The sequence below is a fragment of the Protopterus annectens genome, chromosome 13.part0 (assembly GCF_019279795.1).
Source record: "Protopterus annectens isolate FY-2018-M chromosome 13.part0, PAN1.0, whole genome shotgun sequence".
NCBI classification, from domain to species: domain Eukaryota; kingdom Metazoa; phylum Chordata; order Ceratodontiformes; family Protopteridae; genus Protopterus; species Protopterus annectens.
Genome location: NC_056747.1, coordinates 20,314,739 through 20,329,408, shown reverse-complemented (window position 1 = coordinate 20,329,408; position 14,670 = coordinate 20,314,739). Strand labels below are relative to the sequence as shown.

Here is a 14,670-nt window from a genome sequence, read left to right as displayed (position 1 = left end):
AGGTTTAATAAGCGCACCATTAAACGTAGGTTCGATTGCGCTAGGCTTGTCTTCGGTAAGCGGTGTAATTACAATATGCCGTCGGATCCTCCGGCCGCTACCGCTAAGAAGCGCAAGGAAAAATCGTTAAAGTCCAAGCAGGATGATTCGTCCATTCCGGACGCCGGTTCTTTAGAAACTACGGTGGAATCTGTGGATCCAGCCGAGGTTTCGGCTGAGTCTCAGGGGGAGCCTTTAATATTGCAAGATGTGGCCTCTCAGGAGTCGGGTCAGGCCGAGGGGGCCTCTCAGGTTACTGTACTCCCTTCTTTGCATAAGTTGGTTAGGCCTTCCCCTTCTGTCTCTAAGGTACCTTCCAAGGTCAGGCCTGGTTTGTCTTCCTCTGGTGTCAGTCCTAGTTCTGCAGGTTCTGTACCTAAAAAACACATGCTTAAAATGGCAGAAGATTTGATTAGCTTAATCAGGGGTTCTATGCCCCCTCCAGATAAGAGGCCTAGGGTGGAGCCAGAGGTGGAAAGTTTGGAACATGCTTCAGATTACTCAGAGTCTTCGGCTGAAGACATTCAGGATTTTCCTCCTTATTCTGATTCAGACGCAGAGGATTCTAGTCCTTCTGCTTCTCCTCCAGAGGATTTTTCTTTTTCAGAAACCCTGCATTCTATGAGGGAGCATTTTAAATGGGAAGGTCAGGATTTTCAGATTCGAAAAGAGGCTTAGGGAATTTTGTTTTACCACAACATAGGCCCTTGGCTATACCTCCTGTTTTGGATGTTGTTCAGGATGTTTTCTCTGAGGCTTCCCTTAATCCAGACTCTTTGCCTCCTGCACCGGTTAAACCAGATAGGTATTACAGAGTACCAGAGGCTCATAAATATTTGTATAAGAGCCCTAGGGCTGACCCAGAAACTATTAGCCAGGGACCTAAGGGTGTCAGGGCTTCTGTTGTAAAGAATCCTGTTCCTATGGATAAAGATTCTAGAGCTTTGGATAGGTGGGGTAAAAAAGTGTATACCTCTTCCACTCTAGCAATGAGGGCTTTGAATTGCCAGTTTCATATGTTGAAGTACCAGAATTTTCTCCTTACTCAGTTAAAATCTAAGGTAGATACTTTGGCAGAGGGCATAGAGTGTAAGGAATTACAGGATTTGGTGCATGCCTCTGATCAGGTGGGTAAGCATTCTTTGCAGTGTGGTTTCGATGCTTTACAGGCTTCTTCCAGGGTGGCTGCCACTGGATCAGTTATTCGTAGGCACGCCTGGCTTAAGGATCAGAACTTGTCAGAGCATGTTAAAGCTCGAATTTTGGATGCTCCCCTTCAGTCTGAAGTTTTGTTTGGTACTCCTGTGGAATCAGTCTTGAAGAAAATGGAAGACAAAGCTAAGTCTATGCAGACTGTTAAGGATTTTTTGCAGGTGCAGCCCCCTAGGTTTAGCAGAAATTGGCCTACTAAGGGATGGGCTTACCCTTCTTCTGATTTACAGTCTAGGGGCAGATCTAGACGTGGTAGGGGCAGAGCTCAGGGTTCTTTCAGGCCTAGGACGTGGAGTTCCCCTGCACAATCTCCAAGTGAGGGCAGGGGCCAGTCCTTTCGTAAGCAGACCCAATGACCTGCATCTTCAGCTGCCAGATCCTTCCTGTCTGGCAGCTCCTCTAGGAGGAAAGTTGGCACTTTTCAGACAAAATTGGTTTTTAGTCACCCAGGACAAATGGGTGTTGGACATTATAGACCGAGGCTACAAGTTTTATTTCCACACATTGCCTCCTTTCAAAGGCATGCCAGACGTTCCTCCTCGGCAAAGGGCGGAGGCTCACAAACAGATTTCTTTACTTCTTCAAATGGGAGCTATACAGCAGGTCCCTCTGTCAGAAGTGGGCCTAGGATTTTATTCTCGCCTGTTTCTTGTACCAAAGAAAGGAAACACTTGGAGGCCAATTTTGGATTTGTCTATCCTCAACAGATACCTGGACATTCCAAAATTCAAAATGTTGACTTTGCAACAACTTCTGCCTCTGTTAGGCAAAGATCACTGGATGGTAACTCTGGATCTCAAAGAGGCTTATCTTCATATTCCTATCAGGCCCAGTTGCAGGAGATTCCTGCGTTTTCGGGCTGGGACTTTACATTATCAGTTCTCTGCATTGCCCTTTGGCTTATCTACTGCGCCCAGGGTGTTCACAAAGGTTCTGGCTCCGGTGATAGCCTTCTTAAGGTTAAGAGGAATACAACTTTATCCTTATTTGAACGATTGCCTGATTCTTGCTCAAGACAAAGACAAGCTACTTCACCATCTACGGTATGTTATGGCAGTGTTAAGGTGCCTAGAGTATTCTGTGAACGAAACAAAGTCCAGTCTAGTACCCTCTCAGGAGATGTGCTTTCTGGGTGTGAGACTGAATACAGCCTCTCAGATGGCATTTTTGACCCCGGACAAGCAAAGAAATCTTACGCTTTACTTCCAACAATTGTCTCTATGGTCCAGGCTGACTGCAAGGACAGTCCTTCAAGCCTTGGGGTTCATGGCATCTTGTATTCTGGTGCTTCCCAATGCCAAACTGCATATGAGGAAGCTACAATGGTATCTCAAAAGTGTATGGACTCAACACTGCCACGATTTGGACACTGTTATTCAGATAATACCTTGCATTCAAAAGGAATTTTTGTGGTGGGCTCAGGAATGTCACCTAAACAAGGGACTCTCTGTGACCCGACCAGAGGCGAGTCAGATCTTAACGACAGATGCCTCAGACAAGGCTTGGGGAGCACACCTCAATGGAAAATGGGTTCAAGACATGTGGCCTGCCAGACTTCAACATTTGCATATCAACTTGAAGGAGATGTTAGCGGTCCAGTTTGCATTGATGGCTTTCAAGGATCTACTTCACCCAGGACAAGTGTTGATTCAAACAGACAACACAACTGTCATGTGGTACATCAACAAGCAAGGGGGAACCCATTCGTACCCTCTTTGCAGGCAAGCTATGATTTTGTGGGAGACTGCTCTCAGTTTGCACCTCACTCTTCAGGCAAGGTTTCTGCCAGGAGCACAGAACTCCTTAGCGGATGTTTTGAGCAGACAGATGGTGGATTCCCACCCAGTGGAAGTTGGATCCTCATGTATTTCGACAGTTGACAGTGATTTGGGGGACTCCAGACATAGATCTGTTCGCTTCTCCACTAAATTTCCAGTTGCCAAAGTTTTGCACCAAGATGTTTCATCCAAAAGCTTGGAAAGTGGATGCTCTATCATTCAGTTAGAACAATCTTCACGTCTATGCCTTTCCTCCTCTGCCTCTCCTTCCCAAGGTGCTCTTGAAGGTCAGACAGGACAAGCCCTCCATGATCCTTATAGCTCCAGATTGGCCACGCAGCACTGGTACCCTCTACTGAGGAGTTTAGTACGGGAGCCTCCTTGGCCTTTGCCAGCAACTCCACACCTTTTGTCCCAGGCAGGCAATCATTTCCTCAATGTCAGGATACAGTCCCTGCATCTGACGGCCTGGCATATTCTGTTCTAAAACCTGGAGGGTCGCAGCTTCCTCAACAAGTTTTGAATGTCATTTTGGAGGCCAGAAGGCCTAGTACAAGGAAAGTTTATGCTGATAAATGGAGGAGATTTTTTATTTGGAGCAAAGCAAAGAGCTTTGATGTTTCAGGGCCTAATTTGAGTGTTTCACTTCAGTATCTTACAGAATTATTAGACAAGGGTTTGTCTTTCTCCTCTGTAAAAGTTCATGCTGCAGCCATTTCTGCTCATTATGACTGTGACCCACCATTATTCTCTCATCCTTTGTTTAAGCAATTTCTTAGAGGGGCAAAGAACATAAGACCCCAGAGAGCTCCTACTCCTTCCTGGGATCTCAATTTTGTGTTGGAAAAACTTACTTTACCTCCTTTTGTACCTGCAGCTACATCTGAGTTGAAGTTTTTGTCTTGGAAGACTGCTTTTTTGTTGGCCATTACGTCTGCTAGAAGGGTATCTGAATTACAGGCTCTAATGGCAGTTGAACCCTTCCTGATTTTTCATAAGGATAGGGTATCCCTGCGTACTAACCCTACTTTTATGCCTAAAGTGGTTTCAAATGTGGCCTTGAACCAATCTACTCATTTGCCTACATTTTATGCTGATCCCCAAAATAAAGGGGAGAAAATTTTGCACTCTTTGGATATTCACAGGCAGTTGCATTATTATTTGAGCAGAACTAAAGGGTTCAGACAGTCTCAACAGTTGTTTGTTTCTTTTGCTTTGGGTTCTCAGGGGAAACCTGTTTCGAAACAAACTATTTCTAAGTGGATTGAACATTGTATTGCCTTTTGCTATTCTCATCATGGTAAAGAAATTCCGGCTGGAATCAGACCTCATTCCACTAGGGCTACTGCCACCTCTACTGCTTTTTTAAGGGGTGTAGCTACTAAAGATATTTTGGAGGCAGCTACTTGGAGTTCAGTGCACACTTTTTCTAAACATTATCATCTTCCTCTTTATTCCAAATCTAGGGCTGGGTTTGCCACTGCAGTTTTACAGGGCATGTTAGCAGCTCCCAATGCTTTATGATTTTGCCAACCTCCCTTTTCCTTTGCTTTGGGATTCTACCCACAGGTTATGACTGCAGCAATGTGAGATGAAGAACATAGTACAGTTTTGTACCTACCATAAATGTAGATGTTCGAAGATCCACATTACTGCAGTCTAATTTACCCTCCCTCCTTCCCCTCTGTAGTTTGGAGTGGTTGTGTGGTTTGGGTTGTAGATATTGTTTGTGCATGGGTGTTTGGAGGTTTTCTGTTTTTGGTTATGGCCTTTCTTTTTAGGGCCTTCTGACATCTGGGGCAAGAAAGACTGAGGATATGACGTCGGTCAGTGCGCTTTAGTACCACGGCGTACTGACGTCAGATCTGAGCGACCATGACCGACGCCAGCCTAACACTTTGGTATTCGGGCCGACCGACGACAGCGGACTACCCACAGGTTATGACTGCAGCAATGTGGATCTTCGAACATCTACATTTATGGTAGGTACAAAACTGTCCTTTTTCTTCACTGCGAAAATTTTCCTCCATGCTTGTATAAACAATGTCCATTTTTTGTCTGGACCACATTTACCTCACCTGTAACAGCTGTATTATGCATTGTATACTCCTGATCCTACTTTTTTTTAAAACTTTCTTGTAAATTTGTGTGTAGTTTTTATACTTGTTTTTCATGTCTCTGTCCTGTGTAATTTAATGTTACATTACTGCTTTTACTTTGTATGTAACCTGGGCTGAGCCTGCAAGTCAGTTAGCTCAGTGCTCTATCCCAGTAAACAAAATTAAATGAATACAAGGAAGGGTTTTAGACGCATAATAATTAGAAATAAGTTGAGGGGAGGTCTGAAGTGCTCCAGCACATTTGTTTTGTTAATGGTTCTATTATTAAATGCTCAACTTCTCTGCCTCCCTATCTATTGAATGCTATGAATAAGGAACAACACGGCATTTAAAATATTTTAAATTGACTGTTTCCACAAGAACAGTACCTTACTGTACTGTGGTGGTTTCAATTTCAAAAAAAAAATATCTTGTCTTGCTGCAGTCTCCAATTCATTGATGTCATCAAGGCCACTGAATACAGGTAGTTTTCTGGCCAGTTGCCTTGCCAAACTGACCTCACCATGACTGTTCTAGAAACCCACCCATGCTGTGATGTCACAGCACCCTGATCCTTCCCCTACCCATATAGAAAGTAAAGGCTAGAACAAGGAAATGGTATACGAGTCGTCTCCTGCTGTGAGTTGTCAATCACGGGAGGTAATAACTCAAATTACCCTTAGCAGTTTGACAGCTAGGGAATTAGGTGTGAAGGAGGATGAGAGATTAGTCAAAGTAGTGCATTTCAGGCTTCACAAAAATGCAGTTTAGCCATTCTAAAAAGAAGCAGCAGTAAAAAGCACTTTGAAAGTCTGTTCTGTGGCATTTTCACTGTTTGTGTTTTAAGTAGTCATTGAACGGCATGAAATGTTACTTAAAACTGACTGAAAGACAGCAGTGTATGCATGTAAAATCAGTGCAGTGACGGGAGCTTTAGGAAGAAAGAAGCCTGCATGATGTAACTTTTTACAGATGAGCAGTGTATTTTCGGATGTCTACAGGCAGACCAAACAATCAGAATTATTCAAGATGCAAGACCCCTTGTGGTCAGACTCAGAAACTATGTATAAAAATATTTAAAACCTGTAAATAGTTCCAGATTGGTGTTAAAATGCTGGAAACACCAAACCTTGATGAAATATGTTTTTTGAGTCTGTGGGTGTGGTTCTACTTTAAGCAAGTGAGGCTGAATAAACTTCTTGAAACAAGTAATTTTTTCAGCTTTTTTTGTATTTTATTTTGCTGTAGATTGAAGATGTTGCAGAAGGAGCAGTGAAGCCACCACCGAACAAGTATCCCATCTTTTTCTTCGGCACTCACGAAACGTAAGTATGTAGAAACTTTCCAAGGTTTGAGTGGACTTTGACAGTTTTGCTATATTTTAAGTAGAACATGTGATTAAGAAGAGGTCTGTTACCTATAACCAGCCAGACTGATGCAGCAGACTAGGACTGCTTGGTAAATGAAATGTTCCCAGGTTTGTAGAAAACGTTCCTATCATGCACCACACTTGGCTGCCTCACCAGCCTGCAGTTACAGCTTCTGAAATGTAGTTAGTGGACAATGTCCAAAACGAGTCATATTCTTTGTACTGCTGTTACTGTTTCACTCAGTTTACCTAATTTTTAGTCAAATGCTTCATTTTTTTTCCCTGCTTCTGTGGGTGTATGTAGGATCTGGATCTCAAGAGGTTAACATTCTTTTCACCAGTATTCCACTGTTACATATGCACAGCAGTGTATTGTTTGGCTAGACTTGCATTTTTTCACTTGTGTATTTTGTCTGGATTTCAGTTAGGTGATGAAAAGAGGATGTAAAGAAAACTTCAAATTACCTTATTGGTCCTTATCTTCTTATTCCCCTGATTCAGGCATACCATTGATTCTTGGCCCTGTTTTATTATTATTTTTAATTCTTTCCGTCAAGTCCTTTGTCATGCTACCAGCCCAGCTATCTGGAATATTGTAAATAATTTTATGTCATTTGTGAATATTGATATGATTTATACAGAACAGTGTTATGTACTGATCTTCAAGAATGTAACTGCAACATATCCTGATGGAACATAGAAGATTAACCTGCAAAACTTAAGAATAGTTGAGGTTAAGTTACTTTATAGCTGGGCTATAAACAAGAGATGTTATCTCTCATTTTCAGTGCAGAAGCAGGCACAATGTCTAGAGCTAGACATTTTTCTATGGTCTTGAAAGAAAAGTAATTGCAAGGTTTAGAGTATGTGTTTTGCCGTTTTATGACTTCCAAGATAAGATCTGGCAAACAGCTGAGAGATATGCATTTTTAACACAGAGATGTGAAAGCCTGTTAAGTTTCTGTTTACTGCTGGGCCAGCTTGGATGACATCACTGTTTGTCACTTGACTTCAGTTCCCAGGCTAATATTTGACATTAATTTGGGAACTCTTTCAGAGAGAGACTGTGCAGTTTGTATTTTGTCTTGGATCTAGCAAGAACAACCACTCATCATCATCATCATCATCTGCACTTGCTTGTCTGTAAGTTTGTTTCTAGGACATAGTTACTCTATTAAGAAATAGTTAAGAATATAGTAAAGATTAGTTTAGATGTTTTCTGTGTTTGAGACTGTCCTGCATGGTTTTAAATATTTTCTCTGATTTTGAACTCTGAAGTAACTGTGTTGATAGATTATTGTCTTGTTCTTTTATTATTAAATATATTTAAACATATCTTTGTGGCTGATATTTGTGAGACTTATGTAAGCTCTTAAGAGTACTTGCGTATCTATTTTGTGACACTGTGCAGGCCACTCCTAATAGCCTGGCGCTTCGTCAAAGCTACCATTTGGATTGTTCGTAACATTACACAGTAGGATTGGAACCCTTTGTTAAGGGCCTTAAAAGTAGCTGATAGAGTTGGTTGGTGGCAGCTGGTACTACATTTTAGTCTGACAAAGCCCTTTCTCCTGAGCCATTGTCCCCTTTTTCATGAAAACTCCAAACGTATAATCTCAGGGGGTATCTTTGTCACCTCTCACCCTAACTCCAAAAGTAAACTCCATTGCACTGAGCATGAATTTTCCTTTCTAGCATCTAAACTGTGGGACTCCATTCCTTTCTGTCTGACATGTCCAGAAGTACTCTGACTTCAGACAACAGCTCAAAGAACACCTCTTCACCCAGGCAAAGAGTAGCTGCACTCACACAGATCACATTACATGAACCCTGCAAGCTATCTCAAACACGCATTTATTCCTCTGTCATCCTTCCTTATTTCATCTGATCATCCCCGTTCCTTACCGCCTCTTATTCATCCCACTTCCATCTTCACTTTGCGTCTCTCTCACTTCTCCTTTCTATTCCTCTTCCCTCCACATGCCTCTCACTTCTTTTGTCTATTCTCTCCACGGTATCCTTTCTTAAAACTATGCTCACTTGACTTCATCTAATATCTTCATACCCCTGTATATCCGTAGAAGCATAAGCCATCTCAGTAATTATGTCATCATTGTATCCTTAAAGCTATGCTAAGCATAATTCCATTGTTTTCATTCAGGTTTTGAAATTGCTGGTAGCTTTTTGAACTAAGTGATGTAGGATATTCTTGCATCTGTAAATATGTATGAATATATGCTTTTTATTATATGCTTGTATCTGTAAATATGTTTTGTTCATTTCTTATGCTGGGCCTGTCGCCGGTTCTTTGGTTTTCAGTGAGGTGCCTACGCAGCCCCTGACGACCGCTGAACTGGAACCCCAGACAGCTGCGGATTCTAAATTGGAGTGTACTAGGCTGAGGCAGCTATCTTCATTAGGCCCTTCCGACACCGGAGCAGAAATAGACCCTGGTGCAGTGGAAACACCTTTGGTTGCAGAAGGTGTCTTTAGACCGACTACATTCACCATTAAATCTTATGCTAAGCTTAAAACTCCTTTGAAACCAAAGAAGACTGTACATCAGTCTACAGTTCAGGACCTCATGCCTAAGTAACAGATGCTTAAGATTGCTGAAGATTTAATTACCCTAATCAGGGGTTCCCAACCCACTCCTGATAAAAGACCAAGACAAGAGGAGGATTATGCTTCCTCTGACCAGGTTTCAATTTCCTCAGACTCTTCTGAGGAACAGGATTACACTTTTCCTCTTTATGAAGACTCTGATGCTGAAGACTCTATTCCCTCAGCATCCCCCCTGAAGATTACTCCTTTGGGGAAACTTTACATACCATGAGGGAAAATTTCCACTGGGAAGGCCATGACTACTCTGATTCTAAGAAAAGGCTCCGAGAGTTCCTTTTACTACCCCAGCACAGACCACTGGCTATCCCTCCAGTTTTAGAAATTGTGGATGATGTTTACTTGGAGTCTAGTCTAAATCCAGACTCTCTACTTCCTGCTCCAGCCAATCCAGACAGATAACTACAGAGTACCTGACTCACACAAATTCCTTTATAAAAGCCCTGTGGCTGACCCAGAAACTATTTCCCAGGTTCCTAAGGGAGCCAAAGCTTCTATGGCAAAAAATCCTGTGCCCTCTGAAAGGGATTCCAGAGCCCTAGATAGATGGGGAAAGAAAATATACACCTCAGCAACTCTGGCTATGAGAGCATTAAATTGTCAGTTTCACATGTTGAAATATCAACAATTCCTGATGTCTCAGTTAAAACAAAAAAATGAACACACATTCAGAACAGCCTGAATTCAAGGAAATGCAGGATCTGTTGCATGCAGCTGAACAGGTGGGCAAGCATACTTTACAGTGCGGATGTGATTCATTGGAAGCTTCCTGTAGAGCAGCTGTTACTGGCTCTGTCATACGTAGACGTGCTTGGTTAAAAGAACAAACCCTTCCTGATCATGTTAAAGCAAAACTATTGGATGCACCTTTACAGCAGGATGTATTATTTGTTGTCAAAGCAGAAGAGGTTTTAAAGAAAATGGAGGATAAGGCAAAGTCTAAGTAAACGGTCAAGAATATTTTGCAGGTAAAACCCCCTCGTTTCAGCAAAATTGGCCTATAAATAATTGGTCCGTTCCAGCATCTGACAGATCACAGAGAGGCAAATTCAGGCGCCCAAGGGGCAGAGGTCAGTCACAAGGCCCTTACAAACCTCGCCAATGGGGTACTGCTACCCAGAAAGGAGGAGAAGACAGGCCCCAGGCTAGCAGAAGACAAACACAATGACTCAATCGTCAAACTACCAAGCAAATCTCTCCTAACAGCTCCGTTGGGAGGAAAATTAGCATTTTTTGCAGACAACTGGCACATCATCACAAAAGACAAATGGGTCCTAAACATTGTCTCGCAAGGATACAGATTCCACTTTCATATCTTACCAAGGATAAATGGAATGCCAAACCTGCCACCAAATCAATGGGCAGAGACACAAAAACAAATTACAGCTCTCATGGACATGAGAGCCATTCAACAGGTACCTACTCAGGAGCAAGGACAAGGTTTTTACTCAAGACTTTTTCTAGTTCCAAGAAAGGACAAAGCATGGAGACCCATTCTGGATCTTTCAATTCTGAACACCTATCTGCAAGTACCAAAATTCAAGATGCTAACACTACAGCAGCTTCTTCTCATGCTGGGCAAGAATGCTTGGCTAGTAACATTGGACCTCAAGGAGGCTTACCTGCATGTCCCTATCAGACAAAATTGCAGAGGATACCTCCGCTTCATTGCAGGTTCAACATATTATCAATTCTCTGCACTGCCCTTTGGCTTATCTACTGCGCCCAGGGTCTTCACAAAATGCCTGGCACCAGTAATTGCATACTGCAGACAAAGAGGAATTCAAATATACCCATACCTGGACGACTGCCTTATTCAAGCAGAAAACAAGGACATTCTTTTAAAGCATCTAGCATTTGTCAAACACCTTCTAAGTTGCCTAGGGTACACAGTAAACGAAAAGAAATCAAAACTAGTGCCCTCACAAAACATAATATTCCTGGGTGCCAGCTTGAATACAACGGCCCAGATGGCTTATCTCACGCCAGACAAGCAACAACAGCTGACTCAATATTTCAGAATAATGGCAACAAAGACCCAACTCCCTGCAAGAAAAATTCTGCAGGCCTTGGGCTACATGGCATCTTACATACTACTAATTCCATATGCCAGACTGCATATGAGGAAACTACAATGGTACCTAAAGAGTGTATGGTCTCAACACTGTCAAAGTTTGGAAACCGTTATACCACTAATTCCTTGCCTACAACAGGACTTTCGATGGTGGGCTCAAGCTTGTCACCTCAACAAGGGACAGCCTTTCACTCAACCCGCAGCCAGGCAAACACTGACAACAGATGCATCGGATTACACTTGGGGAGCACACATGGCAGGAAAATGTATTCAGGGCGAGTGACCCACAGAGCAAAGACATCTCCACATCAATCAAAAAGAGATGCTAGCTGTACAAAATGCCCTTATAGCTTTCAAGGACCTGCTGCATCCAGGACAACTACTGATAAAGACAGACAACACCACAGTTATGTGGTACATAAACAAGCAAGGGGGCACTCACTCCTACCCCCTCTGCAGACAAGCCATGACCTTGTGGAACACAGCTCTAAACTATCAAGTTCATCTGCAAGCACAATTCCTGCCAGGAGAGAAAAACACACTGGCAGACCTAAGCAGAAACATCATGGACCCACACGAATGGGAACTGAACCCACAAATATTCAGAATGATAACACAAAAATGGTGGAGCCCGGACATAGATCTGTTTGCTACCCCAAAGAACTGCCAATTACAGAACTTCTGCACAAGGAGCTAACACCCACAAGCATGGAAAGTGGATGCCCTCTCATTCAGCTGGAAAAAACTACAAGTATACGCTTTCCCTCCTTTACCTCTCCTTCCAAAGGTACTCATAAAAGCCAGGCAGGAAGAGCCAAAGATGACCCTGATTTCACCAGACTGGCCACGCCAGCACTGGTACCCAATCTTAAAGAACTTAGCACAAGAAACCACCCTGGATTTTGCCTCAAATCCCACAGTTGTTGACACAGCACAACAATCAGATACTTCACAGCCAGCTAAAGACCTTAAATCTAGCTGCATGGAAAATTCCTTAGTCAAGCAAGCAATGCCTCTCTCCAAAACTGTTATGGATGTCATTCTGGAGGCCAGAAGGCCTAGCACCAGGAAAGCCTATTCGGATAAATGGAAGAGATTCTGTGCCTGGAACCAAGCGCACAGCGTTGACCCTCTTGTCCCAAACATTCCTCAGATACTGCAATACTTAACTGAGATGCTGGACAAGGGCCTCTCTTTTTCATCCATCAAGATCCACGCCTCCGCTATTTCTGCTCATTACAACACGGATCCACCAATTTTTTCTAATCCTTTGCTCAAACAGTACCTCAGAGGGGCTAAAAACAAAAGACCACCCCGTAGAGCACCTACACCAACTTGGGACCTCAACTTTGTTTTGGAAAAATTAACTTTACCTCCTTTTGAGCCAGCTAGCACAGCAGAATTAAAATACATCTCTTGGAAAACTGCTCTGCTACTGGCAATAACATCAGCATGAAGAGTTTCAGAATTACAGGCACTAATGGCAGTGGAACCTTTCCTCATCTTCCACCAGGACAGGGTGTTTTTAAGAACTAACCCTTCGTTTATGCCAAAGGTGGTATCAAGTGTGGCTCTAAACCAAACTATTCACTTGCCAACTTTTTATGCAAAACTACAGAACAAAGAGGAGAGACTACTACATTATTTGGACATTCACAGGCAGTTACGCTTCTACTTGGACAAAACCAAAGCTTTCGGAAAATCTGAGCAATTATTGGTAGCATACGCTGCAGGAACACAGGGAAAAGCCATTTCAAAACAGACTATTTCAAAATGGATAGGACACTGTATATGTTTCTGTTACACCCACCATGGGAAACCTGTACCTAACAGCATTAGATCTCACTCCACCAGGGCAACAGCCACTTCACCTGCCTACCTCAGAGGAGTACCTACCAAGGATATTTTAGAAGCAGCAACATGGAGTTCTGCGCATACCTTCACCAAACATTAACATTTGCCTTTATACTCCAAATCCAGAGCTGGCTTCACCACTACTGTACTGCAGGGCCTTATAGCCACCCCTAATGCCTTCTAAATCCAGCCTCCCTACCTCGGCTTTGGGATTCCACCCAAGTGTAATGACTGCAGCAGTGTAACACGATGAACACAGTACAGTTTTGTACATACCATAAATGTAGATGTTAGAGTGTAAACACTGCTGCTGTCCAGGTTACCCTGCCTCCTTACCCTCTTACTTTCTAGTACTTACCTAGGTCATCTACCCTTTATTACCTATGGGGAGTATTTGCTGGTAACTAAAAATGGTTGTTTGCTTTTTCTTTTGTATATTTTACTAGCAATTTGAATTGCCTACCTATTTGGGGGCACCTGACATCTGGGGCAAGAAAAACTGAAGAAAATGGCGTCGGCTGCAACTTGTATACCCCTGTCGCACTGACGTCAGGGAGGAGGTGACAGCAACCGATGCCGGACCAAGACTTTGGAACTCAGACCGACTGGGGAACCGCCTGATGCCAGGATAACCCAAGTGTAATGACTGCAGCAGTGTTTACACTCTAACATCTACATTTATGGTAGGTACAAAACTGTACTTTAGCCATGGCCCTGTGGAACACCGCCTTAAGCAACCATGTGCACATGCAAGCTAAATTCTTGCCAGTAAAACAAAATTCACTGGCAGACGACTTAAGCAGAAATCTACTGGTCCCAGATGAGTGGAAACTGGAACCCTAACTCATTCAGACTTCTAATCCAGAGATGGGGGACACTGGATGTGGACTTCTTTGCCCCCCCTAGAATCACCAATCGAGTAAATTTTGCACCAGGAACCCTCACATCAGGGCCTGGAAGGTGGATGCCCTACCTTCACATGAGAAAACCTCTCCATTTATGCCTTTCCCCCTCTGCTCGTTTCAAATGTGTATTTTTTGTGAGTAATCTCTGTGGACATTCCAGTTGTGGCAGGTGCCTAGTCAGGTACATACTGAAGCCCCCTTCATCGTATTCAGTGATGAGTCTGAGAGCCGAGTACAGAGGAACTATGACTTCCCTGGACCTAGATCCCATACTGCTGCTTATAGCAATGCTATATAGAGCAGCATAGAATGATTTCTTTACTACCTGAGACACATGTTGGTCAAAAGCCAGGATATTCTTCGTGTTTTACTATTGCATTCATTACATTTGGGGTAATCTGCTGGCAGGTTGCCCTCAGTCGGCCTGAATTCCAAAGTCTTGGGTCCTGCGTCGGTTGCTGTCTTCTCTTTCATGATGTCAGGTCGTCAGGGGTGTAAAACATGCAGCCAACGCCATTTTCTTTGGTCTTTCTTTCCTCGTCGTGCCCGAAGCAGAAGCACTTCAGTCAGCCGACTACTGAAATATTCGAGTTTCAGAACCGAAGTCTTCACTAAAGCCAAGTACCCCGTTGGGGAAACTTTTTTCTTGCTTTTTACCAATGTCAGAAAAAGTTAATAATTGTATTACTTGTGGGAAGCAACTACCTCATAAGGATTT

General features: G+C 43.1%; 1 protein-coding gene across 1 annotated transcript in view; it reads left to right on the top strand.

Annotated features, from left to right (window-relative positions):
• The window catches only part of HDGFL2 (HDGF like 2), a 2,035,019-nt gene that overhangs the window by 224,153 nt on the left and 1,796,196 nt on the right, over positions 1-14,670 (top strand). Inside the window, exon 2 of the mRNA XM_044090590.1 lies at positions 6,377-6,453. Coding sequence (XP_043946525.1) covers positions 6,377-6,453 — 77 coding nt within the window. The remainder of the gene's footprint in view (positions 1-6,376; positions 6,454-14,670) is intronic.